Source organism: Grammomys surdaster, unplaced genomic scaffold, assembly GCF_004785775.1.
Source record: "Grammomys surdaster isolate TR1022 unplaced genomic scaffold, NIH_TR_1.0 364, whole genome shotgun sequence".
Lineage (NCBI taxonomy): Eukaryota > Metazoa > Chordata > Mammalia > Rodentia > Muridae > Grammomys > Grammomys surdaster.
The window spans coordinates 737,899-763,131 of record NW_021604783.1 but is presented as its reverse complement, the minus strand read 5'-3'; the positions used below and the strand labels follow the sequence as shown (position 1 = coordinate 763,131).

The following is a 25,233-nucleotide window of genomic DNA, read 5'->3' as shown; positions in this document are numbered from 1 at the left end:
CTGACTTCAGTCCCCAAGGCACACATTGTGGAAGAAAACTGACTCCCACAAGCTGTTATCTGACCTCTACATACATGCTTTGAACATGTACACACACACACACACACATTTTTAAATAAAGCACAATATTTATTTTTTAATCCATACAGTGCAATTGGCTTATAAAGTCTGTTAAATCTCCCTTAATATATAAGTCTTTTTACTAGTCTGTATTTTTATATGCAGTGTATTTTTTAACTCTATTATTTGTTCAGCTGAGCTCCCCATACTGTGGACTTATTGGTTGCATCTTATATCCCTGACTTGGTAGCAGTCCCATCTGGAGGCCTGATCAGACCCAGTGTAGGGCATTGATGAGGAATTGCATGCGAGCATCGGTGTATATGTCCTTATCTGGGGAGACAGAGGATGCCTGGAAACCTTATCTTTTCCTACTGCTGATAGCAAATCATTAAGGGCTCCTACTTTGTATGAAAACCATGACAGCCCAGGCCTCTCATTTCTTCTGCACTCATTACCTAGAATTTCTGGGAATGAGGCTTGCTTTGCCTTCTCCCTTGTCACTTCCCACAGAAGCCGGTGTGCAGCAGCCCTCCTAACTTCTGAGAGGGGCAGAGTGACAATTCCTCTTCCAGCCTCACTTCAGCTAGGGCTGGGGATCAATCCTTTCCTTGGTGTAGTGATTTCTGCTTAGCAACAGCTGCCGTTAATGCCACTTGTCAGCCATGGAGTTGCCATGAAGCATTGAAGGCAAATCAATGCAACATGTTCTTAGAGAGAAAGTGATTGCAGAATCACCAAAAAGGCAAACCTGACCAGAACCCCTCCCTCCTTTCTTCCATAGCCGCAAACCCTAGAGATGCTGAGTCAGTTCCCAGCACCATCAAAAGCCCCTTGGACTTTACTCCCCACCTGAGTCAAGCTGCATCATCCAGAATCTTCTAGACCTCAGTAAGGAAAGGGACTTGGCAACCCCCCTGATGAGTGTGCTCATGGCAATCTCCTCCTTGAGTTGATCTCGGATAGAGGATTCTGTCCTGCTGGCTAGTCAGCAGGGTGGTTATTCTTTCTCCACATTTGTCTTCTTCAGCTTGGTGATGTGTGAGGGGTTTGTTTATTTGGCTCTAAAATAAAGGCCATTGCACCCAGGATATCCAGACTTAGCAGGGAATGAAGACAGAATTCCTTTTCTTTCCTTATTTTTCCAAATGCACTGTTTGTTTGTTTGTTTGTTTGCAGTACTGAGAGTTGAACTCAGAGCCCTGAGTATTTTAGATAAGAGCTCTACCACTGGCCTCTGAGCTCTTCACAGGACCAGACACTATGGCGTTCATTCATAACCTATATGGAGCCCAACCATTATCTACTAGCTTTGAGAGACATTTCCCTAGTAAAATGTGGAGGAGAGAAATCCTCCCCAATTTGAAACAAGGTGTTCCTGAACCCAACCTTTGTGTCTCTCTTATATGATATTAATAGATGACTTTCATAAACTATCCCTCCCCACCCCACTGAAGCAATGCTTAGGCCCCGTATGCGCGCGCGCACGCGCGCGCGCACACACACACACACACACGCACACACACCACATACACACTGATTTAAATCTACCAAGACATCCACTTACTAATATTTCAGCATTCAGCATAAAAATCACCAAAAGAGGAATAAATACCTTTTGGGGAATAAGGGGAATACACAAGACAAAACATCCCAACTTGAAACAAGGCAAACTTTATTGCATGTGGAAAAGGGTTACATGGAAATTAAGTAGGATTGTCAGGAGCCACGAAAACATACATTTTGCATATCTTCTGCCCTGCACCAGGAGGGCTTGCTCACTCCTCACTTTCATGGACCACCATCTAGAGAGAATGTGGATGCCCTCAGTCAAGTCAGGCAACAGAGACACTTCCTGAACCCTCTTCCCACAAGCATCAAGAATTGTTTGTATATTTCAGTGGGATGCAAGGAATTAGGGGGCCCTTTGAGAAGATGCATGATGGCCCACATGAAGTTGCTCCATAGCCTGAGAAATTGGTCCTCAGAGAGTGAGTCCCCGCTAGCAGCCACAATGGCGGGCCTGTGGGTACAGTAATTGCAGCCTCTCATACCAGCAGAGGGCGCTGAAGAGACAGCGCGTTGGTTTTTTGGGGGGTTTTTTTGTTTTTTTTTTTTGTTTTTTTGTTTTGTTTTTTTTGTTTTTTTGTTTTTTTTTTATTACAAATGTGTTTCTAGTGGAGCTCCATCCAGGTAAATGACTATAAAGATATAAAGAACATTCTTTCTCTGAGCTAGAGAATCTCCAACTGGGAAGTAGACGATCCCCTACAGCAGCTTCCAGCTCTGAAGTGTCTGCATGTCTGTGAGCATTCCCCAGGTCAGCTTACCCGGCTAGAGGTGAAGTCCCGGGTCTTAGCCCGCAGCTTATTGACTTGCGATTCTGCAATATCAGCACGCTCCTCGGCCTCCTCTAGCTCATGCTGGGCTTTCCGGAACTTGGTGAGATGAACATTGGCTTGTTCATCCTAAAAGCAAAGAGCCCAGTGAGTGAGAGCTGCATGCTCCATTCTCAGGTCTCCCCGCGGGAAATGGGTCAGGCCACACATGAGTCTGACTTACAGCCTCCTCAGCCTGCCTCTTGTAGGACTTGACTTTCACTTGAAGTTTATCCACCAGATCTTGCAATCTCAGCACATTCTTCCTGTCCTCCTCACTCTGCAAATGAACGTAGAGGTGTCATTAAAGGAGCGGGACAGTGTTGTACCAGAACCCCTAGCCAGTCCGGGGGAATGCAAGTTCAGTTCTAAGCTTTTAGTGGTATTTGCACGTTGGAGAGGCGAGCTTTCCACCTACCTGGTAAGTGAGCTCCTTGACACGCCGCTCATACTTCCTCAGGCCCTTCACAGACTCTGTGTTCCTCTTCTGCTCCCCTTCCAACTCAAACTCCAGCTCTCTGATCTGGAGAGATATTTGGGACGTTATTCTAGCGCTGAGCCCTGAATGGGGGTATAGGCTGGGAAGCTGGGCTTGGTCAGGCAAAGGTCCCCCGGCAAGTACCCGTGTCTCCAGTTTCTGGATCTGCTTCTTGCCTCCCTTCAGTGCCAGCTGCTCAGCCTCATCCAGACGGTGCTGCAGGTCCTTCACCGTCTGCTCCAAGTTCTTCTTCATCCGCTCCAGGTGGGCGCTGGTGTCCTGCTCCTTCTTCAGCTCCTCCGCCATCATGGCGGCCTGAAAGGCAAAGTGTGCGGGCAAGGCTCAAAGATCTTGCAGCTGTGGAAGCTGATATTCCACGGTGAGCAGAGAGTATGCTTTACAGAAAGGACAGCGCATAAGATCATGGATGAGCACACTTTCCATGTTGAAAGAGAACAAAAGCTACACCCGGGATATACATTTTATAAAACTGACAAGGACTACAGGACTGAGTGAGAAGCAGTATCCTGAAACTAGTCTCCTTGGGACCTGTCCAAAGACCAGGTTTTGTTTTGTTATTTTTTTTTAATCATCACCAACACAGAGTTTCAAAAGCGCCTAAGGCTTGGAGTAGAGTTACCTGAGACAGTAGAATCCCTTCATGGAGGGACTCTAGAAGTAACGCCTACAGGAAAGTAAAATAGCACCGGGGTGATATCCCCATGGAAGGCAGTAGGTGGCGCCATTAGAGCTACAGAACCAGAAAGCCTGGAGACCCAGGAAAGTTAGAGAGGAAAGGAGCCATGTGACGGAATAGCACTCTCAGAGGGTCTTCTTTCCAGATGCAAGTGAAAGAAACACCTCTCCAGAAGCAGAAAAAAAAGTATACTCCTATCCTGCCTTTCCCCCATCTGCCGGCTTTTAACAGTACAAGAGGGCACAGGCGAGTTTGAGGGGAGACAGGAACGGTCTGGGGTCAGAATGGGCACCACATGTGTCCTGAGAGGGTAGACTTCTACCGGGCATGCGTGGGGTTAGGGGGAAGAAGGGCTTTAATGAGACACAGTATCAGCGGCCACAGTGGGGAGAAAGCAGGAGCCTCACGTCAGTGATGGCCTTTTTGGCCTTCTCCTCTGCGTTCCTTGCATCCCTGCTGGCATCCTCCACCTCACTCTGGAGCTGTGTGAGGTCAGTCTCCAACTTCTTCTTGGTGTGGATGAGGCTGGTGTTCTGAAGAGGAGGAGGGAGTGTCATACAGGGCGTCTGGGGTGGACCCTCCTACCCCCATGCTCCTGCCCTCACCTGGGTGTGCAGCAGCTGGACCCTCTCATTGGAATCCAGCAGCTCCTGCTCTGCCAGCTTCCGGGCCCTCTCAGTCTGCTCCAGCGTGGCCCGCAGCTCCTCCACCTCGGCCTGCAGCAGGTTGGCTCTGCGCTCCACGATCGCCAGCTGCTCCTTCAGGTCCTCTTGGCCCCGGAGAGCATCATCCAGGTGCAGCTGAGTGTCCTAGCCAGAAGACAGGGTGTGAAGCGAAGAGCCAAGGACCTCAAACCTTGCCCAGTTTTTTTCATATCTGAACACTGGAAAAGTCCTCCCCCCACCCCACCCCAGGAAGCTCCCTCCACCTTCAGCTGTCCTTGGACACTCCGAAGGTGCTTGAGGGTCTCTGCGGCCTGGCGGTTAGCATGGCTTAGCTGGATCTCGATCTCATTGAGGTCGCCCTCCATCTTCTTCTTCAGCCGGATGGCCTCGTTCCTGCTGCGCACCTCAGCGTCCAGGGCGCTTTGCATGGTCTCCACTGTCCTCTGGTAGTTCCTCTTCAGCTGCTCGATCTCTTCATCCTTCTCTGCGATCTTTCTATCAATCTCTGATTTCACCTGGGTCAGTTCAAGCTGGATCCGGAGGATCTTGGCTTCTTCGTGCTCAAGAGCTGCCTTTAAAAGACAAAAAAAAAAAAAAAAAAAAAAACAGTTTCTGCACTGCTCTAGAGCAAACCACACGACCTTGGGTCAGCAAAGCTCCGAGGAGATATTCCTAAATCACATTCCATAATAGTCAAAACTACTACTTCTAAAAAAAAAACTAACTTACCTTTAGCGCAGAAGGGAAACATTTTATGGCTATTCATTTATGATTGTGCACTCAAACACAAAAAGTATTTACAATCTACTGTTTATTAAGAGCAAGAAGCCCCTTACAGCTATTCTAACGTCAGCTAAGGGTTTGTAAAATTTCAGGCATAAACCTATTTTAACATAATGATTTTCTCCAATAAACTTAAGATAATTCACGGGCATCATCTCACTCAGCCTCACAGTAAGATCATGATTCCAGAAGTGTGAAGTGTGAACATCTCAGGCACATGCTGTTGCCTCTGTTCTGGCTTCTGCATCCCCAACCCATCCTCACCTCTGCTTCCTCCAGGGCCATCTGGATGTCAGCCTTCTCCAGCTCCATCTGCTTTCTGGATTTCTCTAGCTCATGGATGCTTTTACCATTCTCAGCAATTTGTTCAGTGAGATCTGCTATCTCTTCTGCAATAAAATAAGTTTGCATTGCATTTGGACGCCTCTACACAGCCTCCCGGGAATGCGAAGCCCTCGCTAAGTGCTTGTCGATAGCTCTCTGTTACCCTAAAGAGCTCTGCTTCTCGGAGATAAGACATTGTATAGAGTCCCAAAACAACAGCTTTTCAACAGTGAACAGTTTCTACAGGTGCATCAGCAGACCAGTGTGAAGGAACCTGAATCATGGAGTCTCACTCACCCTCAACACACTCGGGCCATGATGGGTGAAGGGAAGGGTTTCCCACAACCTCAGACAGTTCGGAATGGCTTACGTTCTAAGTTCTTATTCTCCCGTTTCACGGTTTCAAGTTGATCCAAGGCTTCTTCGTAGGCGTTTTTCAGCTTGAAGAGCTCAGTGCTCAAGGATCGGGATTCCTTGAGAGCTGCCTCCAGCTCCGCTTGGCTCTCCTCACACTTGGTCTTCCACTCAGCTAACACCTGCAGCCGCACCGTGGAGAGGTTCTGTTAGTGAGCTCTCTGCCAAGTGTCTAACAGAAGGTCACCCCTGAAGTGGCTACTCTCAGAGTTAAGGTTCTCTACCATTGCCTGGCCTAGATTACTGAACGACCAAAGATCTCATTCCATTAGCTTACTCAAGATAACCAATCAGTATCTACTGTCATATCCAGAAGGCAAATGAATTCTTAAAGAAGGAATCAGCTAAACACAATTACCCTTTTCCTAATACAAAAAAGAAAAGTGGCCCTGAATGGGCCACTTCACTAAAGCACTGGTTCAAATCATGCTTGTCACAGGGAGGGACCTAAGTTGGAGTCTCAGGAACGTAAAGACACAGGTATGAGCGATGGAAAAGCTTGTGTCCTAGTGGAAACTGTTCACAGCTACAGCAGTCCTCGGAAGGGACTTCTGCCTCATCCCATTCCCAGTCCATGTCACAGATGAAGAAACAAATTGCTAGTGAAGTCCGAGGCATATTTTTAAGGCCACCACGCTACAGAAGGGCAGAGCAGGGAGCCTATCCCTTCCTCCTACAGCCCCCACAACCTGCTCACACCATGGAACTCAGCCAGCACGGAGCTTCCCCGCACCTTGTCAAAGTTCCTCTGCTTCTTGTCCAGAGCGGCAGCCAGAGAGTTGGCTCTTTCCACATCCACCATCAGATCCTCCACCTCCCCTTGCAGCCTTTGCTTGGTCTTTTCCAAGGAAGCACATTTTGCGTTCACAGCCTCAACCTGCTCCTCTGAATCCTGAAGGCGCTGAGCAAGCTTTTTTCTTCAAGAAAATGAAAGGAAATCTGATGCCATTACGTTTCAATCTTCTCCTCGAGCATCACTGCTCACTAAGCTGGAGATACTAACTGTGTGGCTCGCACGCCTCTGTGCGTAAACCTTAAGAGAATCCCCCATCTGCTCAGAGTCTGTGATCAATGGCCTTTCTCAGGTCTAACCAGGATCAAAGTTGATGTCTGAATGAACTATGTTCATTCTATTACATTTTACATTTCAGCCAATGTTACATTAAAGACTCCCATGTGACGGGGGAAATCTAGAGTAACAAAACAAATTCACCCATTAGATTCATCTACAGTCACTCTCGAGCCAATGTGCTAAGCCATGAGATCCCTGAAGAGTTCTAATTAGAGACACATACTTGGCCTCCTCCAGCTCCTCCGTGCGCTGGATGGCATCCGTCTCATATTTGGTCCTCCACTGGGCCACCTCGCTGTTGGCCTTGGACAGCGCCCTCTGCAGCTCGGCTTTGCCTTCCTGCTCCTCCTCATACTGTTCCCGCAGCAGGTCACAGTCATGGCGGGAGGACTGCAGGGCGTGGGCCAGCGCGTTCTTGGCCTTAAAAAAAAAAAAATCAAAAAGTAGCCCAGTGAATTAGGACTGTGTGCAGCAGCACACAAGTCGGGTGTGCCCTGCTCACAGCACTGGCTGAATTGTCACTTTTTTTTCAATCTTGTTTCTATTTTGCAGATGCCATTTGAAAACAAGAACAAGAAAGCATCCTTCAGGGTGGGTACCTTGTTCTCTTCCTCCAGTTGCCTCTTGAGCTCCTCTATCTGTTGGGTAAAGGCTTGCTTGCTCCTGGAAAGCTGAGATACTATGCTTTCCTTTTCTTCCAGTTGACGACTCAGCTCACCTGTGTCAGGAAGGAAATAACTCATTCATTCATTCATTCATTCATTGACTCGATGACCAAGTGCAAGACATTGTGCCAAATAGGAGGGTGCAAGTACTAAAGGTAAGAACCGCCTTCTTGAGAGTAGGGGTATGTCCATGAAAAGTAAATAGCAGCCTAATAAAATACTGCTGTAAACCCTACAAAGCCACGTGTGACCTCTGCCAGCAAGAGCTGAGAGAACCATTGTGAGTTTGAACATTGTCAGGGAACCTCTCCACTCCCGAAGCATCTCCCCAGTGGCTGATGATTCCAGCTGTGCCATTAAAGAAAACACTTAGGACTTCACCTCTCTGGAAATTTGAAATTATACTCTTGGGTGAATATGGTCAGCTGGGGTATATGCAGAAGTCAGAGGGGAAGGCAGGCAGGAAGTAGAAAGGCTGGGCTTCTACTGGTTCCTTCCAGGTTTTGTCAGATGCAAGTTTGTGTTACTCATGGAAGCTTGGCCATCTGCTCACTTCCTGTTTTCACTGAGGAGATTCAGTGTTCTCCTCCAGGAGGTTTGGAACAGCCTCTTCTGTATGTTACTTCCATTCACTTTTTTCTGAAAGTGTGTTTTCAGAAAGTCTCCCTCACCAGCTGTGGTGATGCAGGCCTTTAAAAACAGGGTTGTGGAAGCAGAGGCAGGCAGATCTCTGTTAAGTTCCAGGCCAGCCTGGCCTACATAGGGACAACCTGTTTTACACAAGGAATTCCAGGCCAAGAAGAGTTATAGAGTGGGACCCTGCCTTTAAAAAATAAAGCAAAGCAAAACAAAACATTCTCTCCCAGCAAAAGGTGCTGCCCCTGGGAGGAAAAGCTTTCTGGCATTCCAGCTTGACATCCGGATGTGACATCCGGACATAGCATCCGGTGCTTGGCTCACCCGCCTCTGTCTGCAGCCGGGACTTCTGTGTGGTCAGCTCACTGAGGCTCCTCTGTGTCTCCTCGTTCTTGCCCCTGGCCTCACTTAACTGGTCCTCTAGAGTTCGGCATATCTTCTCCAGATTGGCCTGCAGGTTGGAAAGAGGAGGGAGGACGGCAGGTGGCCTTAGGTTAACCCACTGGAGGTGCCCCTCCGGGTCTGCTCAGCCGACCCCTCACCTTGGATTTGGACACGCTCTCCATACTACTAGAGAGGTCGTCAATCTCCAGCTTGAACTCGCTCTTCTCCTTCTCCAGCTTCTGCTTCACTCGCTGCAGGTTGTCGATCTGCTCTGCCAGCTCCGCCGCGCTGTCCGCGTGCTTCTTCCGCAGGGTGGCCACGGTGGCCTCGTGCTGCAGGGTGGCCTCCTCTAGGTCCCTGCGCAGCTTCAAGAACTCAGCCTCCCGCTTCTTGTTCAGTTCAATCTGGGTAGAGGTGACACCACCTGCCTCCTCCAGCCGCTCGCTCAGCTCCTCCAGCTCGCGGGCATAGTCGCTGCGCTGTTTCTCAGTCTTGGCCCGGGTGGCCCTCTCTGCTTCTATCTCTTCCTCCAGCTCCTCGATGCGAGCCTAGAGTGTGCAGCAGATGCCCAAGAGAGACTCTCAGACTCACAACAACTAACAGGGCATCTGAATAGGTGTCATCAACCCACGAACGCATGAAGAAGACATCCTTTACTTAAATGGTGGCACATGACTCATCTAGAAAAAGAATGAAGCCCTAACATTTGCAGCAAAAATGGAGAACACCGGACATCATTAAAACAAGTGGTGCATTGTTTTCAAGTGAAGAATTTGTTTAAGTCAATCTGAATATGAAACGGTGATTTCTAAAGGTGAGGAAGGTGGGGAAAGTGGCTAAGAGGGGGCTGGGTGAGGGAGCACTATTAGCATGTGATGAACTAGCACATGGAAGCCCATTAATATAAAATAATATAATTAATATAAAATTAGATGATGATGATGATGAAGAAGAAGAGGTTATGTTCCCCACCAGATGAATCTGCTCATAGATGTTCCCCCACCCAGAGAAATATAAGTGCTACTGATTTTCTTCCAAATTAATCTTTTCCTGCACCAATATGGTCACTAACTACCCTGGGAATTTCTCTATCCATTCCCATTCTGTTGCAAGTTTGTGGGGCATGGTCATCACCGTCACCACTGTTGGCCACACAGACCTACCCTACCTACTCTGACTTCAGCAGACACCTCTCAGGTTTCTGAGGGACCCACACGGGCAAGCGAGAGCTGACCATCTTCTCCTACCTGTAACTCTTTGATTTTCTTCTGAAGCTGGATGCTCAATGTCTGCTCATCTTCCACTTTGCTTTGCAGCTGACTATATTCAAAGTCCTTCCTGCAGCAGGACAGAGAGAATGCGTGAAGATGGGATACCCAGCCACTCACAGAACGGAAGCTGTGTTTGGGGCACGTACTTTTTGAGCCTCTCGTCCAGCTGTTGCTTGTCGTTCTCCAGATCTAATATGGACTCTTGGGCAAGCTTCAGGTCTCCCTCCAGCTTCCTTTTGTTCCTTTCTAGGTCCACACGTAGCTTCTTTTCTTGTTCGAGGGAGCTCTCCAGCTGCAAGAGGCATCATTCCCCCTTTTAGGATCAAATGATTTCCGATTGGATAACCCCAGCCCCGCCCCTGCCCAGGGCTCTTCCGCCCAGAAGCCTCGCAGCTCCTGAGACTGACGCTCAGTGCTCACATCATCCACTTGCTGCTCCAGCTTGCTCTTGAGCTTGCTCAGAGAATTGACCTTGTCTTCCTCAGCCTGGAGGTCGTCCAGGGTCTGCTGGTGGGCCTCTTGGAGGGCCTTCTTCTCCCGTGTTAGCTTTGCAATAGTTTCATCCAGGCCTGCCAGTTCTTCGGTAAGGTTTTTTACCTAAAAAGAAGCCGCAGCAGTTAGAAAAAGAAGCAGAACTTGGTTAGCAATGAGTACATAGAGCTGGAGAGAACCCGCAAGAAGAGCGAGTACCTTATTCTCCGTGGCGTGCTTCTCCTTCTCAACCTTGGCCAGTGTCAGCTCAAGGTCATCGATGTCCTTCTTCAGCTCTGAGCACTCGTCCTCCAGCTTCCTCTTCTTGGCCGTGAGCTCGGCATTGATCTCCTCCTCGTCCTCGGCTCTCTCTGTCACCTCTTTGATTTTGGCCTCCAGCTGGAACTTGGCTTTGATCAGCTGGTCGCATCGTTCCTCAGCATCCAACAAATTCTCACTCTCCTTTAAAAAGAAAATCACAATTCCCTTTAAGGGGCGAAGGTTTGAGACACTGACATTTTTCGTTGTGAAATCCTCCATGAAGCACCTCAAAGAAAAACCCAACACGCGCCCATACCCCACCCTCGAGTTAAGCCAGATTTCCTAAAATCGAAATCAAATCTAGATTTTAAAAAGCGAGATTCTTAAAGACATACAGCTTGTACTTGGAGTTGCAGGTCATTCTTCTCTTGTACCAGAGTGACCAGCTTCTCCTCCAGCTCCTTCCTCTTTGCCTCCGACTTGGCAAGCTCATCCTTGGTTTTCTGGAACTCCTCCTTCATGGTGGCCATCTCCTTCTCTGTCTCCGCGCTCTTCAGCAGGGGCTTGATCTTGAAGAAGAGTTTCATCCAGGGCCAGTGCTTGACGTTCATGAAGGCACGGATGTTGTACTGGATGCAGAAGATGGACTCCCTGCAAACAAAACAAGATGGCTCAGGAGGGAAAAGTGCCCAGTGCCACGCCTGACAGCCTGAGTTGATTCCCAGGCCCAACACAGTGGAGTCAAGAATTGACTCCTGCAAGTTGTCCTCTGACCACTACAAGTGTGCCTTGACATTCATACTCACAGATAAACACAAAACATAGATAGATAGATAGATAGATAGATAGATAGATAGATAGATAGATAGATGATAGATTGATAAATGGATGGATAGATAGATAGATGACAGACAGATTGATTGATAGGTAGATAAATAGATTAGATAGATGATAGATTGATTGATGGGTAGATAGATGGATAGATTAGACAGATTACAGATAGATAGATAGATAGATAGATAGATAGATAGATAGATAGATGATAGATAGATAGATAGATAGATAGGACCTGGGTTTTTTTTTTTTTTAAAGCAGCCTGGTGCACACCGTTAAACCAAGTCCTTGGGAGACAGAGGCAGGCAACTCTGAGTTCGAGGCCAGCTTGGTCTACAGAATGAGTTCTAGGAGAGCATAGGGCTACACAGAGAAACCATGTCTCAACAAACAAACAAGCAAACAAAGCATTGCTCATTCCTATTAGGGATTCTCTTCTCCCCATTCCACCTTTCCCCAAAGAGTTCATGCTTAAACCAAGACCCCACTCAACCTCCTCTGCATCATCTTCTGGAATTCCACACGCATGAGAAACCCTCTGCATACGGCCTGTGTCCGAGTGATCAGTTTGGCCAAACGCTCATCCCGCATCTCTTCCAGGGTTCCCAGCAAGCCAGCCTTAAAGAACACCTTCAGAAGGATGGATAAGAAGAATGAGCCACCCAGCTCATCGTGTTAAGAGGATGTAAAGGCCAACAGCATATGGCAGAACTGATGCATTACCTTGGTGTGTCCAAATTTGTACTGTGTGTGGTCGATGTCAATGGAAGCCAAGAGCTTCTCGCAAGCTTTCTTGCTGTCAATGAACTGGCCCTCTGGGATGGCACTGGCATTCAGCACTCGGTACCTGCCATTGTGGACACAGAAACGATCAGGCTGTTGGCAATAGTCAGTGATTCCAGGTCTCTCTTCCTACAGACCAGAAAGCCTAGTTCCCAGGAAGTAAAGAAACTTGCCCATAGTCACTTTGCTAGAATCTAGGCCCTGGGACTCTTAGGCCAGAGCTTCTTTCCCTCCCCTGTTACATATCAGACAAATTTCAAAGAAATGTGGATGACACAGGAGCATGAACCTTGACCAAACCATAGGTTATTTCACATGGAAGACCAACCACAACTGATCTTTTGAAATGGGTCTTTTCATGTGATATTTATTCCCTCAAATCTCAGCCTTTATCCATGTCAAAGGACAAACAGATCATTTTGACGATGTACCTCTGTTTAAAGTCTCCATACAGGATCCTGTTGGGGAACCCCTTCCTACAGATGCGGATGCCTTCCAGCACACCATTACACCTGAGCTGGTGCAGAACCAGGCTGTGTTCCATGGCCCCTAGAACACAGGCAAGACACCTGAACATCACCCAGAAGTCCTTAAAGACTGAGCAGCAACTTCGGGGCCAGCACATGTCTCACCTGGGGTCTTGGTTTCATTGGGTATTATACAGCGCACAAAGTGTGGGTGAGTGGTTCTTAAATTGGACATCAGCTTGTTCAAGTTTTCCTAAAAAAAAAAAAAAAAGACATCTCTTTTGGCAGCCTACTGTAAACTCCCACAGAGACAAATACATGCATGGTAGTGAAATCTAAACTATATGGTTCAGCTTAAGAATTGTGAAATTAACTCTGTCCTTGAATAGTCCCAAACACAGAGATGTAGACAACTGCTATAACTTGGACATCCCCATCTTGAAAATCTAAAATCTAAAATGTTCTAAAACCTAAAAGTTTTCTTCTACAAATCTAAAATTGTTTTTTGAGTACCAACATGACACACGAATACAATATCGCACCTTATGTAGGCAAAACAGCCGTGTGCTTCAAATATCATGTAAAATGATCTACATCCTTCCTGTACAAGGCATGTATGAAACACAGAGAGATGAATTTTGTGTTTAGATTTGGGTGCCATACTTGAGAAATCTCATTATATACAGATTAGTTAAAAGAAAAAAAAAAAACTGAAGTCTGGTGTTTGGTCCCAAACACAGGGAAATGGAAATGGAAATGTGGCCTGCCTCAGTCAGCTTTCTCCCAGGTTGCAAGATGGTCACTACATACAGAATGGATTCCAAAATTAACACAGAAAGTGTGCCTGTCACAGCCAGGGGGCTGGGTGCTACTACAGGAATACTGAAGGCAGCTAGGTAATTGGAACTGAGAACCTACTGCCCCCGCTGGCCAGACCTGTTAGTTACAGTACACATGGAACAAACCCTGGCCCCACATTTGTTAAACCTCATCTGTATGTTGTCAGACTGTCAATTGATCTCACTCCGAGAGCACCGTCAGGCAGCATTACTACCCTTGAGTAAATCTAGCCTAGGATCTCAGCATTGCTTGTTTTGCAGTGACTCAGTTGAACTGGGAGTGGATTAATTCAAATTTGTCCTACCCTGAACAGTGCAGAGACCGTTTGGAAGGAAGAGCCTTTCTTCTTAGCGACTTTCTTCTTCCCACCATCTGCTGCAAGACACAAAAGGGCCCAGGCACTGTGAGTGGTTGGATCGAGACTTTTGGGTGCTGTGGGAAAGGGAGATTATGTGAAGACAACGCTATGTCTGCAGTCCGTTAGTTACCATCTGTTGTAGCGAAGGTAGCATAGAGATGTGCCAGGAGCCTGTTGGAGGACTTCTGGTACAGCCCCACCACAGTCTCATTCAGGGGGTCCTTGTTCTTCTCCAGCCAGCCTGAGACACTGTAGTCCACGGTGCCCGCATAGTGCACCAGGGAGAAGTGGGCCTCGGCCTTGCCTTTGACCACCTTAGGCTTCTGGAAGTTGTTGGATTTTCCCAGGTGCTGATCATACAGCTTGTTCTTGAAGGAGGTGTCTGTCGCCTTGGGGAACATGCACTCCTCTTCCAGGATGGAGAAGATGCCCATGGGCTAGATTGAAGGTGAGGCAAAGCAGCTGAGTGAATAAGAGCAGAAAGTACATGGGAAGGAGACACAGAGCAGCGGAGTAGTGGGATACCTTCTCGATGAGCTCGATGCAGGCCGCCAGGTCCATCCCAAAGTCGATGAAGGTCCACTCGATCCCTTCCTTCTTGTACTCCTCCTGCTCCAGCACGAACATGTGGTGGTTGAAAAACTGTTGCAGTTTCTCGTTGGTGAAGTTGATGCACAGCTGCTCCAGGCTGTTATACTGATGCCAAAACATAACGTTCATGTGAAAAAAATTAGACCTCTTTCAAAATGGAAATGCCATTAGCATTCCTCCTCATGGGTCAGGTCCCACTTGCTTGGCTATGTTTTCAGAGCCAATCACGAGTCTTCCACCTACATGGTTCTCCCACCTCTGGGCCCCTCTTGTGGACTTATTTTGTGTTTATGTTTCTGCACGCCCGACAGGCTTCTGTGTCTTCTCAACTAAACTATAAGCTTCCCATATCCCCACCTGCATAGCTGCCACCCGGCAAACACCGAATACACATTTGCTTCTAGCTCAGAACCAGTCAGAAAATTATATCAACTAGTACATCATTGACAGTACCAACTTCTCTGGCCCTCTATTCAATTTTTCTTCATTTTACCTATTTGGTGATACCTTTTGAAAGTCCACTTGAAGGAAGTCTACAGCCCTGTGTGTATTAGCATGTATGTGTATATTCACATGTGCACAAATATGTGTGGGTACACACTTGTGTGTGTGTGTGTGTGTGTGTGTGTGTGTTTGCATGTGTGCCTATATAAAGGCCACATGACAACTTTGGGTGTCATTCCTCAAGCAACATCCACCCATCCACCACCCATCTTTTATTTTTCTTTCGGGCAGGCTCTCTTGGCCTGGAAATTTCTGGTAGGGTAGGCAGACTGGCCAGTGAGCCAGAAGATCCGATTGTCTCTGCATCTCCACTTCTGAGAACACATCACCATCCCCAGCATTTTTGGTTTTTAATGTGGGTATTCTAGATATCATACTGAGCTCTCCCTACTTTCAAGGCAGGCAGTTTACTGAGTAAACCCAGCCTCTCCAGCTGTCTTAAAATAATACAAACTGTCCTGATAGGCTATATCTCACCTGTCCAACTTGCTCTTTCTGTCCCTTCCTACAAGAAAACCATCTTTTTAGGGTTATGAAAACTCCCGTTTGAAGATATAAGAAAACATAAATAATACAAACCTCAAAAATTTCAAAACCTGCAATGTCCAAAACCCCAATGAAGTGCTGCCTTGGTAGCTTTGTATCCAGCTGCTGGTTAATACGAGTGACCATCCACAAGAACAGCTTCTCGTAAACGGACTTGGATAGAGCATTCACAGCGTGGTGAACCTGTCAGAGGAAAGGCCAGCAAACTAGTAAGAAGGCAGCAGCCATCAGGGTCCTCTGCCCTCCTGCACTTGAGGCAGTTCTTACCTGGTCCACAGTTTGGCCTTTTGTAACGTACTCATTCCCAACTTTCACTCTGGGAAAGCACAAGGCCTTGAGGAGGTCTGAAGAGTTCAGGCCCATCAAGTAGGCTGTTTTGTCAGCCACTAGTCAGAAAGGAAAGATCATGTTCAGAGAGGCAGTAGGAAAGCTGTTTTCATATTCCTCATCCCTTAAATGTCTCTGTGGGGCCCGGGACACTACACCATTCAGATAGTGTGGCAGACTTCACGGTGCAGCAGGATTGGGCTTCAGAAAGGCCTGACCATTTCACATTGCATCCAGAATAAGACATTTCAGGAATTCAGCCAAAGTGGGTGGACGGAACTGAGGGATGGCTCAGTGGGTAGAGACACGGAGCACCACACCTGGCTACTGAGCTTGGTCCCAGAGACTCATATTGTGGAAAGAGAGAACTGACTCTTAAAAGTTGTACTCTGACTTCAACACATGAGGTATACTTCAACACATGAGGTATAGAATCCTTACACACACACACACACGCACACGCACACGCATACGCACACGCACACACGCACACGCACACATACAACCTATAAGTGTTTTTTTTTTTAAGTATATGGTGATGGTTCCTTATATCCATTGCAGGCCCAGAAAAGGTTCATCCACCTCTCCAGAGGGGAAGACAGATTAATCATTTTCAAAAAGAGGCTTTGGATGGCCCCAGGGGAGTGACCTCTCTGCTTCCACTCTGTAGCCTGCTGTGGTGACACTGTACCTTCGGTGCCATCTGGCTCAGCCTGCTCCTCCCGCTGCTTCTGCTTGAACTTCATGTTCCCATAATGCATCACAGCCCCTGTCAGTTTATAAAGTCCAGATTTCTCCTCCGGGGTGAAGCCCAGGATGTCGATGGCACTCTGCAATGGAAAGAACAGCTTGTCTGTCCACAGCCCTCACTATGTGGAGGCTCTCCCGCCTTTCTGTGATCCTTCTTACGTCTGTAGCCAACAGCTCCTCAGCATCATCAATGCTGGCCACCAGGATTTCACCCTGGCTGATGAATGGGTAGTCGTAAGGGTTGGTTGTAATCAGCAGCAACTCTGAAATGAAGAATTCGTAATGTGTAATGAAAACTCCACTGAGTGGAAGAGTGCTCTTGAGCCCTAGCCTGGGACTTCAACCACTGGGGTCAAAATTAAATGCAGAAGTGGAACTCACTAGAGCAGTGGTTCTAAACCTGTGTTCATGACCCCTTTCGGGGTTAAATGATTTTTTTTTTAAAATAAAGATCTCCTAAGACCATTGGAAAACACAGATATTTTCTTAAGCATAACAAAATTATAGTTATGAAGTAGTAACAAAAACAATTTTATGGTTGGGATCACCAAGGAACTGTATTAAAGGGTTCCAGCATTAGCAAGCTTGAGAACCACTAGTCTTGGGGAAACTGTAGTCTCCCATGCCATGTAAGTTGAAACCCTAGAAAAAATATGTTTTTGCTTTGCAAGTGAATGTTGCATGCCAGTGTATGTTTGGGACAGTGAATAAGAAAAACTGGATGACTGTGTGCCAGGACAGGAGCCCAAGCTGAGGAAAGCATAAGCTGTTTGGGAGAGCTTTTTTAAAGTTGGCTGGAAACCAGCAGCCTGTTTGCAGGATGGAGCTCAGAAGGACTAGCTATTACAGACAGAAAGCAAGGAAGGTGGTGAGCACACAAGCCTCTATCTGCTGAAAAATATAGAGATAGAATGACCCTCCCTGGCTGGGTTGTTAATCAGTTTACACTGGCCTTCCGTGAGCTGAGATTGGTTCATATGTTGAAACACAAGGGGGCGCTCAAGGACCATTAAGTGCTTAACTACTCAAAGACATACTCATGGAACCAAGGATTTTGCCCCATTACAGCACATCTGATCAGGTTTTTCAGATTGGTACAGTGAGCCTGGGGAGATGGCTCAGCAGGTGAAGTGCTTGCCATGAAAGCATAAGGACTGGAGTTCGAATCCCCGAAACTCATATGAAAGTCAGGCGGATGTGGGTGGTCTGCTTGTAATCCCCAGCACTCAGAAGGCAGAGACATGGGTCCCAGCAGCATTCTGGCAAGCTACAGTCGCTCAAGGCTTGTTGAGAGCCCTTGCCTTAATGTACAAGGCTGAGAGAAATCAAGGAAGACAACCAGGGTCATTCTCAGACCTCTGTACACACGTATGTGCACATACATACACCAGAAGACAACACATGCACCTCTGTACACATACTCACATAAATGCTACATAGTTTTAAAAACTGATACAGTTGCTGCCCAAAGAGCCATATCCTGTGGCTTATATAAATCTCCATTGGCTGTAGAGTCATCTACATGTGCAACTAAGTCTCCTGGGTCCCCTAAGGGTGACTCCACACAGACCCTCCCCCTATCAGCTCACCAATAAGCTCAGGCTTCTTGTTGGAAAGAATCTGGTAGAAGATGTGGTAGCTTCTCTCAGCCTTCAGCTGGAAGGTGACTCTGGACTTTTCCAGCAGATCTGGAACAGAAGCACAGGGCCTGTCAGGGATCACAACGGTCCCCATGGCTCAGAGGCTTCACCCATCCCACTGAGTGTACTTACAAGTTTCGATATCTGCAGAAGCCAGCTTCCCAGTGGTGCCGAAATGGATGCGGATGAATTTGCCCTGCATAGAGGGAGAGGGAGACCAGATCCTTCCATGACTGATGAACTTCCTCTGGATTCCTGAGCACTGCCCGTTAGGAACCTTTTCCTCAGTAGTCTTCCCTCCTGTCCCTTCTTCCATTTGGTGTGTCTGCCTCTCCCTGGACTTCCCAGATCTCATTAATGAAATAACTAGGGTGCTGAACCAATCACTTCCCTGATTACAGGATCCTTCCTACTGTGCTTAAGACAAAACCCAAAATCTTCCTCAGGGCTTATGCCCTTGTTAGTGATGGGTCTCTTCCCCATCTTCTGCCTCCCACCTGCCACATGGAGCCTCTGCAGGAGAGCGCCATACACTGTCCCACCCTGGGCAGCACAAAACCAACCTTCCTTTCAACCCTTCCTTACCCTGCAGCTTTGGCTCATGTACCCAGCCCCGGGAAGCCCTTACCAGCCAGCCCTATCTGTTGGAGACCTGGTCCCCAGTTTCTCAGTTACAGCCGTGGGTTTTTGAACCTCACATACACATGGCCTACGCATTTGCTTCTTTCCCCGTCTCTTCCCACCGGGCTGTAAGTTCCCCAAGCTCAGGCACTAGGATTCTCCAGCAGGCTGAGGAGAAGAGCCTATCATATTGAAGGGCAGACTCACAAAGCGGGAAGAGTTGTCGTTCCTCACAGTCTTGGCGTTCCCAAAGGCCTCCAGCAGGGGGTTGGCACTGATGATTTGATCCTCCAGCGTCCCCTAAGCAAGAAATCCAGGAGGAAGAGAAAACGTGTAAGCTGCAAAATCCTCATTTTAAAAACTGGTCACCTGCTCTGCTTTTCCTGCCTGCCTCTCTTCCTGGCTGCTCTGGTGACTTAATGACCCATGGTCAACCCCACACTATCCCTCATGCTCTTCCACCCTAGCCCACTCTCTTTCCTTGCTCCCGTCTCCACCTTCATTTTGGAGTCCTTCTTCTTGGCAAGGTCCCCAGTGGCTGCAATTGTTGCAAAGTACTGGATGACCCGCTTGGTGTTCACCGTCTTCCCAGCCCCGGATTCTCCGCTATTTAGAAGGATGGAAAGACAGAGAAATCAGTCCTGCTCATAAACCGACACCCTAAGATGTCATCCAGTGGTCTTCAACACATCTGGCACACACAGCAAATGAACATGAGTCACCACATAGAGGGGCAGAGGGCCTGGGCTACAGCCTTAGTTGATCTAAGCATGGGTACTACTAGTTATCTGAGGCTTTTTTTTTACCCACCCACAACCTGTCTTTCCACCATGGGCTTTGTTCCAAGCACTGTCTAGTGAACAGAGCCAAGGGCTACATCCATGGCCCCAGCTGAGAAACCTCTGTAAGCAGGGATACTCACGTGATCAGGATGGACTGGTTTTCACGATCTGTGTGAGGGGAAGAAAACAGAGCTGATGGCTATATCCAAAGAGGTTCTTAACCGTCATGCAAGCAGCAGGTTTCAACTATTGAGTTCCTTTTCGCTTTATTTATTTACTTGTTTGTGTTTGTCTGTTTAGTCATAGGTGGGGATTTAAAGAGCATCTGTCTTGAGAACAAGACTCAGAGAAGTCAAGCCCTTGATGAAAACTGAGGCTTCTCGTCCTCTGACCTAAAAGATGGTTGGTCTTTGCTTCTGATCCATAAGAATAATTTTTTCCTAAGGTCTAACCAATACTTATGTTAAATGCAAGTTCCTCACCCCAAGGACCTAAAACCTCTTTTCCTCCTTGCCCCTCCTTCTCTAGGGCCTCGCACCAGAGTGCCCCTGAGCCTGTCTAGTTCCCACACCCTACACCTATACTTCCTCCTTGAAAACACACCCGTCAGCATGAACTGGTAGGCGTTGTCAGAGATGGAGAAGATGTGGGGCGGGGCTTCCTGGCGCTTTTTGCCTCGGTAGCCATCTACCACCTCAGGGTTGTACACCGGCAGCCATTTGTAGGGGTTGACGGTGACACAGAAGAGCCCTGAGTAGGTCTGTGGGAGAAAAAAAAATACACACACACACACACATATATATTTATGGAATATATGTTTTGCCTTTACTAACATCTCAGGCTTCTTTCGATAACACATAAAAAAAAATCATGATTTCTATTGACAAATGAAGTAACTGAAATTCAAGGGGGAAAGTAGCCAGTCCTCCTACAGCTAATACCATGCTCACAGTGGCTTCAGCTTTCTCGCTCTTTGAGGCTCCTCCTCCCAACCTTTGCTCCTCCTCCATTTTCCTCCCCCCTACCTCCCTTCCTCCAGCCCCTCCCCTTCCCGTCCCATCTGTCTCTGGCTTTTTTGGCCATTCACTTCTCTACTTCATCTCCTCTCTTTCAGCCAGGCAAACAGGAATTTCAAAGTGCCCTCCCCGCGACTCGCCCAACCCCCAGCTGGTGTCCCAGCACAGCCTGTTGGTGAGTAGCCACTGACATAGATCATCCAGGACGTGTATCGGTCCTTGAGGTTGTACAGCACAGCGGGCTCGTTCAGGTGAGTCAGCATGGCCATGTCCTCGATCTTGTCGAACTTGGGGGGATTCATGGCATATACGTCCTCTGGTTTAACCACCAGGGTCTGAAAGAGAAGAGTCATGAGGCTTATCTAATGTCGTCCAGCCATCGGACTTCTGTGTGTGTCTGGCAGCCTAGGAGAGACTGCAGTCCAGGTGAGCAGAGGAGATGCCTGGTGACAGTGAGGGAAAACAAGGTTACGATGGTATGTGGCAGTGGGAAAGCATGTGCTCTGCTCCCACATAGGTCTGTGGGACAATTTACATATACATATACATATACACATACATATATATATGCATTATACATGTAATACATATGTTTTGCCTTTACTGTTATCTCAGACTTCTTTTGATAACTTATAAAGAAATGATTTCTATCGATGAATGAATTCCATTCAGGAATTGATTCTGTCTCTGTTTCTCTGTCTCTCTGCCTCTCTCTCTCTCTCTCTCTCTCTCTCTCTCTCTCTCTCTCTCTCTCTCTCTGGCCTGGGGTTAGGGGATGACAACCGATGTGATGAAAGAAGATTTCTGAGGACTAAGTGTGAGGCGGGAGGGGGGCTGTGACACAGAATTGGAGCCAAAGGAAGCTGTTTGACTATGGTGTTAGTTGTCCCTGTAGCTCTCCCACCTGCTCAGAGAAAAGAGCAGTTCTGCAGCCGTCCTGACTGGAGACAGCAGAGAATGAGAGAAGAGGCACTGTAGTCCTGTGCTAGTGCCCGCAGAGACACTAGCCCTGTAGAAACAGCGTCCAGCACTGAGAACCACGCCCCCAACTATGTAAAGTAGCCATCCAGCCCTGAGAACCACGCCCCATCTATGTAAAACAGCCATCCAGCCCTGAGAGCCACGCCCCATCTATGTAAAACAGCCATCCAGCTCTGAGAGCCACGCCCCATTCTACTTCTTTACCACCTTCCCTGCTCTTGGGGGAAGAGCCACAAACCCACCCTTCCCTTTCTGAAGTATCCCTAGAGCTCTGCTTTGATAGGAAGACTTCCACCACAAAGCCCTGGGGCTGTCCTCTGCGGAGGGCCTGAGGCCCTGCGGGTGGGGCTGTCAGCCCCTGCTCTCCTTTTCTCTTTAGGAGTAAAGAGCAAATAGCCAGTCCCTGAGCATTGTGGGCCACAGAGCTCCCCCTCCCCTTAATCCACTTGGACTGTGGGCTCTCTTGATGCCTCTCAGGCGTGTTCTCCCTAGACCCTGTGAAAATCCTACGTTGAGTCTAACTCCTGCTCTGGAAGCCCATTCTCAGATGTCTTAATCTCAGATATGAGGAGATGCCTTCCTTCTGGGAGCTTCCACGTGGGTGGTGCCCATTTCCTCCCTGCTCCACCGAATGATGCCATTTGTCTCTTGTGTCTTCTCTGCTCCTGTCTCTGCTTCTGCTTCCATCACACAAATACAACCTCACACACGTGGTGATTGAATGCAGGATTTTGCATGTTCCGGACCAGTGCTCTAATGACCACTGATGGAGCTAGGCAAACCTACAAAGGATGGGTATTCTAAAAGCATCCCACCCTTGAGACAGTGAGGTTGGTTCTCTGTCGAAGAATACAGTGATAAAAGACACCCCAAATTAAATGCTTTAGTCAGCCACTAGGGGATCCATCTTCCATCCTGCAACAGAGGCTAATGCTTTCCTCTCTTTCCTGGTGTCTGAGATGCCTAGCACTGTTTTCAGATGCTGAATTCTGGAAGTGGGTGGAGGAGGGCTATATGCTTATGCAACACGATGTGAGAAGCTTGGGCTCGTACTGAGAAAGAGCAAATGCCTTACCCTGCCGTCTTCTGTCTCCACAGTGACTTTCCCATCCTGGCTACTCTTGATTTTCCCCTTGGCATATTCTTCCTTTGAGTCAACCACAAAGCAATAGGTTTTGGCGTCAAAGGGCTGGTTCTGAGCTTCGATCCTCTCCTTTTCCGACTTGCGGAGGAAAGGTGCGGCTATGCCAAACACTTCCATCTCGGTGTCGCTACTCATGGTGTTGGCTGCAAAACAAACCGCCAGTCAGCCCACCTGCTCCCTGGGTCAGCAGCCGGCAGACTCCTGCCCATCCTAGCATCAACCTGCCACCCTGCAGTGGATGGGAAGCCTCTCAGACAAGGTCAAGGAGACCTGGCCTGCTCCATGCACAGTAGGGCTTCACACAAAGGTTCAGCACTGGGAAAATATAATCTGCTCATATTTGTTGAGTTGCTACTGTATGCCACAGGCTTAGATAGAATCTGTTTAATCCAAGAGTCTTCATTCTTTCAGACTGGTGAAGGGGCCTTTGAAAAGCCACTTTAAACTTTGGTCTTCCTTTTCTGAGAAGCACAGGTAGGGCAAACAGAACATTCAAAATTAAATACCATGAAAAAAAAAAATAAGTAAAGGGATTCCTCAAAAAGAGAATGCTAAGCAGAAAACGGCAGAGGCAGTTGAACTGTTTTGAATCGACATGGCTTCTTCCTTGCATGCTAAGAATAGACTGTAGGCCAGACATGGTGGTCTATGCCTTTGTTCCCAGCACTTCAGAGGCAGCAGCAGGTGGATCTCTGGGGGTCTGAAGCCAGCCTGGTCTACAGAGTGAATTCTATGCCATCAGCACTACACAGTGAGATCCTGTCTCAAAAAAACAAACAACAAACCCTACAAAGAAGAGGTGGGAGCCTCTAGCTGCAGCCTTGGGGAGGAAGCCTGTTCTTCTGTATTTAAGCTCTGTATCTCCTCAGGGGCACAGGCATGAGGGAGCAATGAGTGACCTGGGTTTACCTGAAGACTTCCTGAAGCCCTGGGATGTGGCCCCAATTCTCACCTGAGTCACACCGGCAGGACAGCAGAGAGCAGCAGCAGTTGTGAACCTGTGGGACCTGCAACAGTGAGCACACAGAGAAGCTTAGCGATCCGTGATGTCTGCTTTGAGGATGAACCAGACCTTGGTGAGGCTCAGCAAAGACACACAAAGGACTAGACAGTTAGAAAGAGCCTTAGCCCTAGAACCGCAGACAGGTTGTGGTCTACAACTAGGCATAGCTACCAACTGCCTGGCAGGTTGGTTCCTCCAGCCCACTCTGACAATTTCTTTAGACTGCAAGATCCTCCACTGTGAACAGGGCAAGGCTTCTAAATGGTCTGAGTCCTTGTCAGTAAAAGCTTCTGTTAGCAGGTGGGGGCAGGCTTCCTGGTTATCGGAAACTGGAGACGGTGCTGAGATTGGCTAATTTAAACCTGGTGAGCAATCGTGTGGTCTTGAGGCAAGTAAACACCCTCTAGGTAAAGAGTCCAGGTAGGAAATGTCCTGTCCCCTGTTCTCTCTGTGGATCTGAGAGGCAACAGGAGGCCATGGTGGACAGGCCCATGCGTGTCCAACAGGATCCTTCCCAAGCAGAGAAAGAAGGGCGTGAAGGACCCCAGATTCGATGACCTGCTAGCTAGGCAGTGGGGCTGCTGGGCACTGAGTCTCGCATCTCACTCCACTGTATTCCTTGAGAAGAGAAACAAGACTCACCTGCTATAACAAAGCCGGGAGGGCCACAGCCTAGGGCAGTGGCCGAACCAGGTCTGGAAGCAGCAAAGGCCAAAGAGGTACAAGAGAGCGTAAGACTTACCTCTGACTGCAACAGAGGGAAGCACAGAGGAGAGCCGCCCCCTGGGCTTTTATAGGCCACCACTAACCCCCTGGGCTCATTCTTCCTCTATATTTGGAAAGAGAATGACTGACACCACAGGCTGAGAACTGGCCCCCTCCACACGTATTTTTTTGTCATTGCCAAGGGAAAAGTATATATAGAAATGAGCAGGGTCCGAAACCATCTTTCCAACTGTAGAAAGCTGGGAATTTGAGATGCCTTGCTCAGGACTCAGGGCTGTTGCTTCTCCACCTAGTGTAATGGGATGGCCTTTGCTTTAGGAGACCCGCCTGACCCCATCCTGCAGGCCATCCCACCCTGAAATCGGCCGAAGCCACTACGACTTGGGAACAGGGGACATACAGTTGTGCTCTTTGCTTAGAAAGCTCACCGATGAGAAAATGAATAAAATAGGCTTGAACCTTTTGGAATTCCCCTCGGGGTTATGAACCAGACTCAGCACAACCCAAGGCTGTGGCGGGGCAGTTCGACTATGAAACGTGTGCTGTTGGATCATAATTTTTTTCTCCTTCTCCATCTCTCTCCTTTCCCTCATCACTTTCTGTCTCATTACTATCATTGTTTACTTAATCCTTTCTTAAGCACTAGCAGGACCAACAAGCAAGTTAATGACAGGGAGCTATGCCACCAGCCCGTCTTCACAGTGACAGCTGCTTAGGGGCCTGTGGTTATCAAGACATATTACCAATTATGAAAGGCCAGC

General features: G+C 48.0%; 1 protein-coding gene across 1 annotated transcript; it reads right to left on the bottom strand.

The window, feature by feature from the left end:
• Positions 1-1,713: 1,713 nt before the first annotated feature.
• LOC114631687 (myosin-3) lies at positions 1,714-23,744 on the bottom strand. Its single transcript, XM_028780051.1, has 40 exons — positions 23,696-23,744; positions 22,675-22,886; positions 20,810-20,953; positions 20,206-20,362; positions 19,743-19,770; positions 19,318-19,426; positions 19,028-19,120; positions 18,332-18,395; positions 18,149-18,247; positions 16,719-16,822; positions 16,501-16,639; positions 15,750-15,868; positions 15,516-15,665; positions 14,367-14,537; positions 13,972-14,278; positions 13,788-13,858; positions 12,809-12,896; positions 12,608-12,725; positions 12,117-12,240; positions 11,887-12,023; positions 10,955-11,210; positions 10,518-10,760; positions 10,248-10,424; positions 9,974-10,119; positions 9,804-9,894; positions 8,715-9,104; positions 8,497-8,623; positions 7,471-7,589; positions 7,095-7,291; positions 6,533-6,716; positions 5,756-5,921; positions 5,326-5,450; positions 4,542-4,850; positions 4,219-4,422; positions 4,021-4,146; positions 3,061-3,231; positions 2,857-2,961; positions 2,623-2,718; positions 2,391-2,528; positions 1,714-1,865 (listed from the first exon to the last, which is right to left on the bottom strand). Exons 2-40 carry the CDS (start codon positions 22,876-22,878, stop codon positions 1,839-1,841), a joined length of 5,823 nt encoding a protein of 1,940 aa, XP_028635884.1. The 5' UTR covers positions 22,879-22,886; positions 23,696-23,744; the 3' UTR covers positions 1,714-1,838.
• Positions 23,745-25,233: the final 1,489 nt, after the last annotated feature.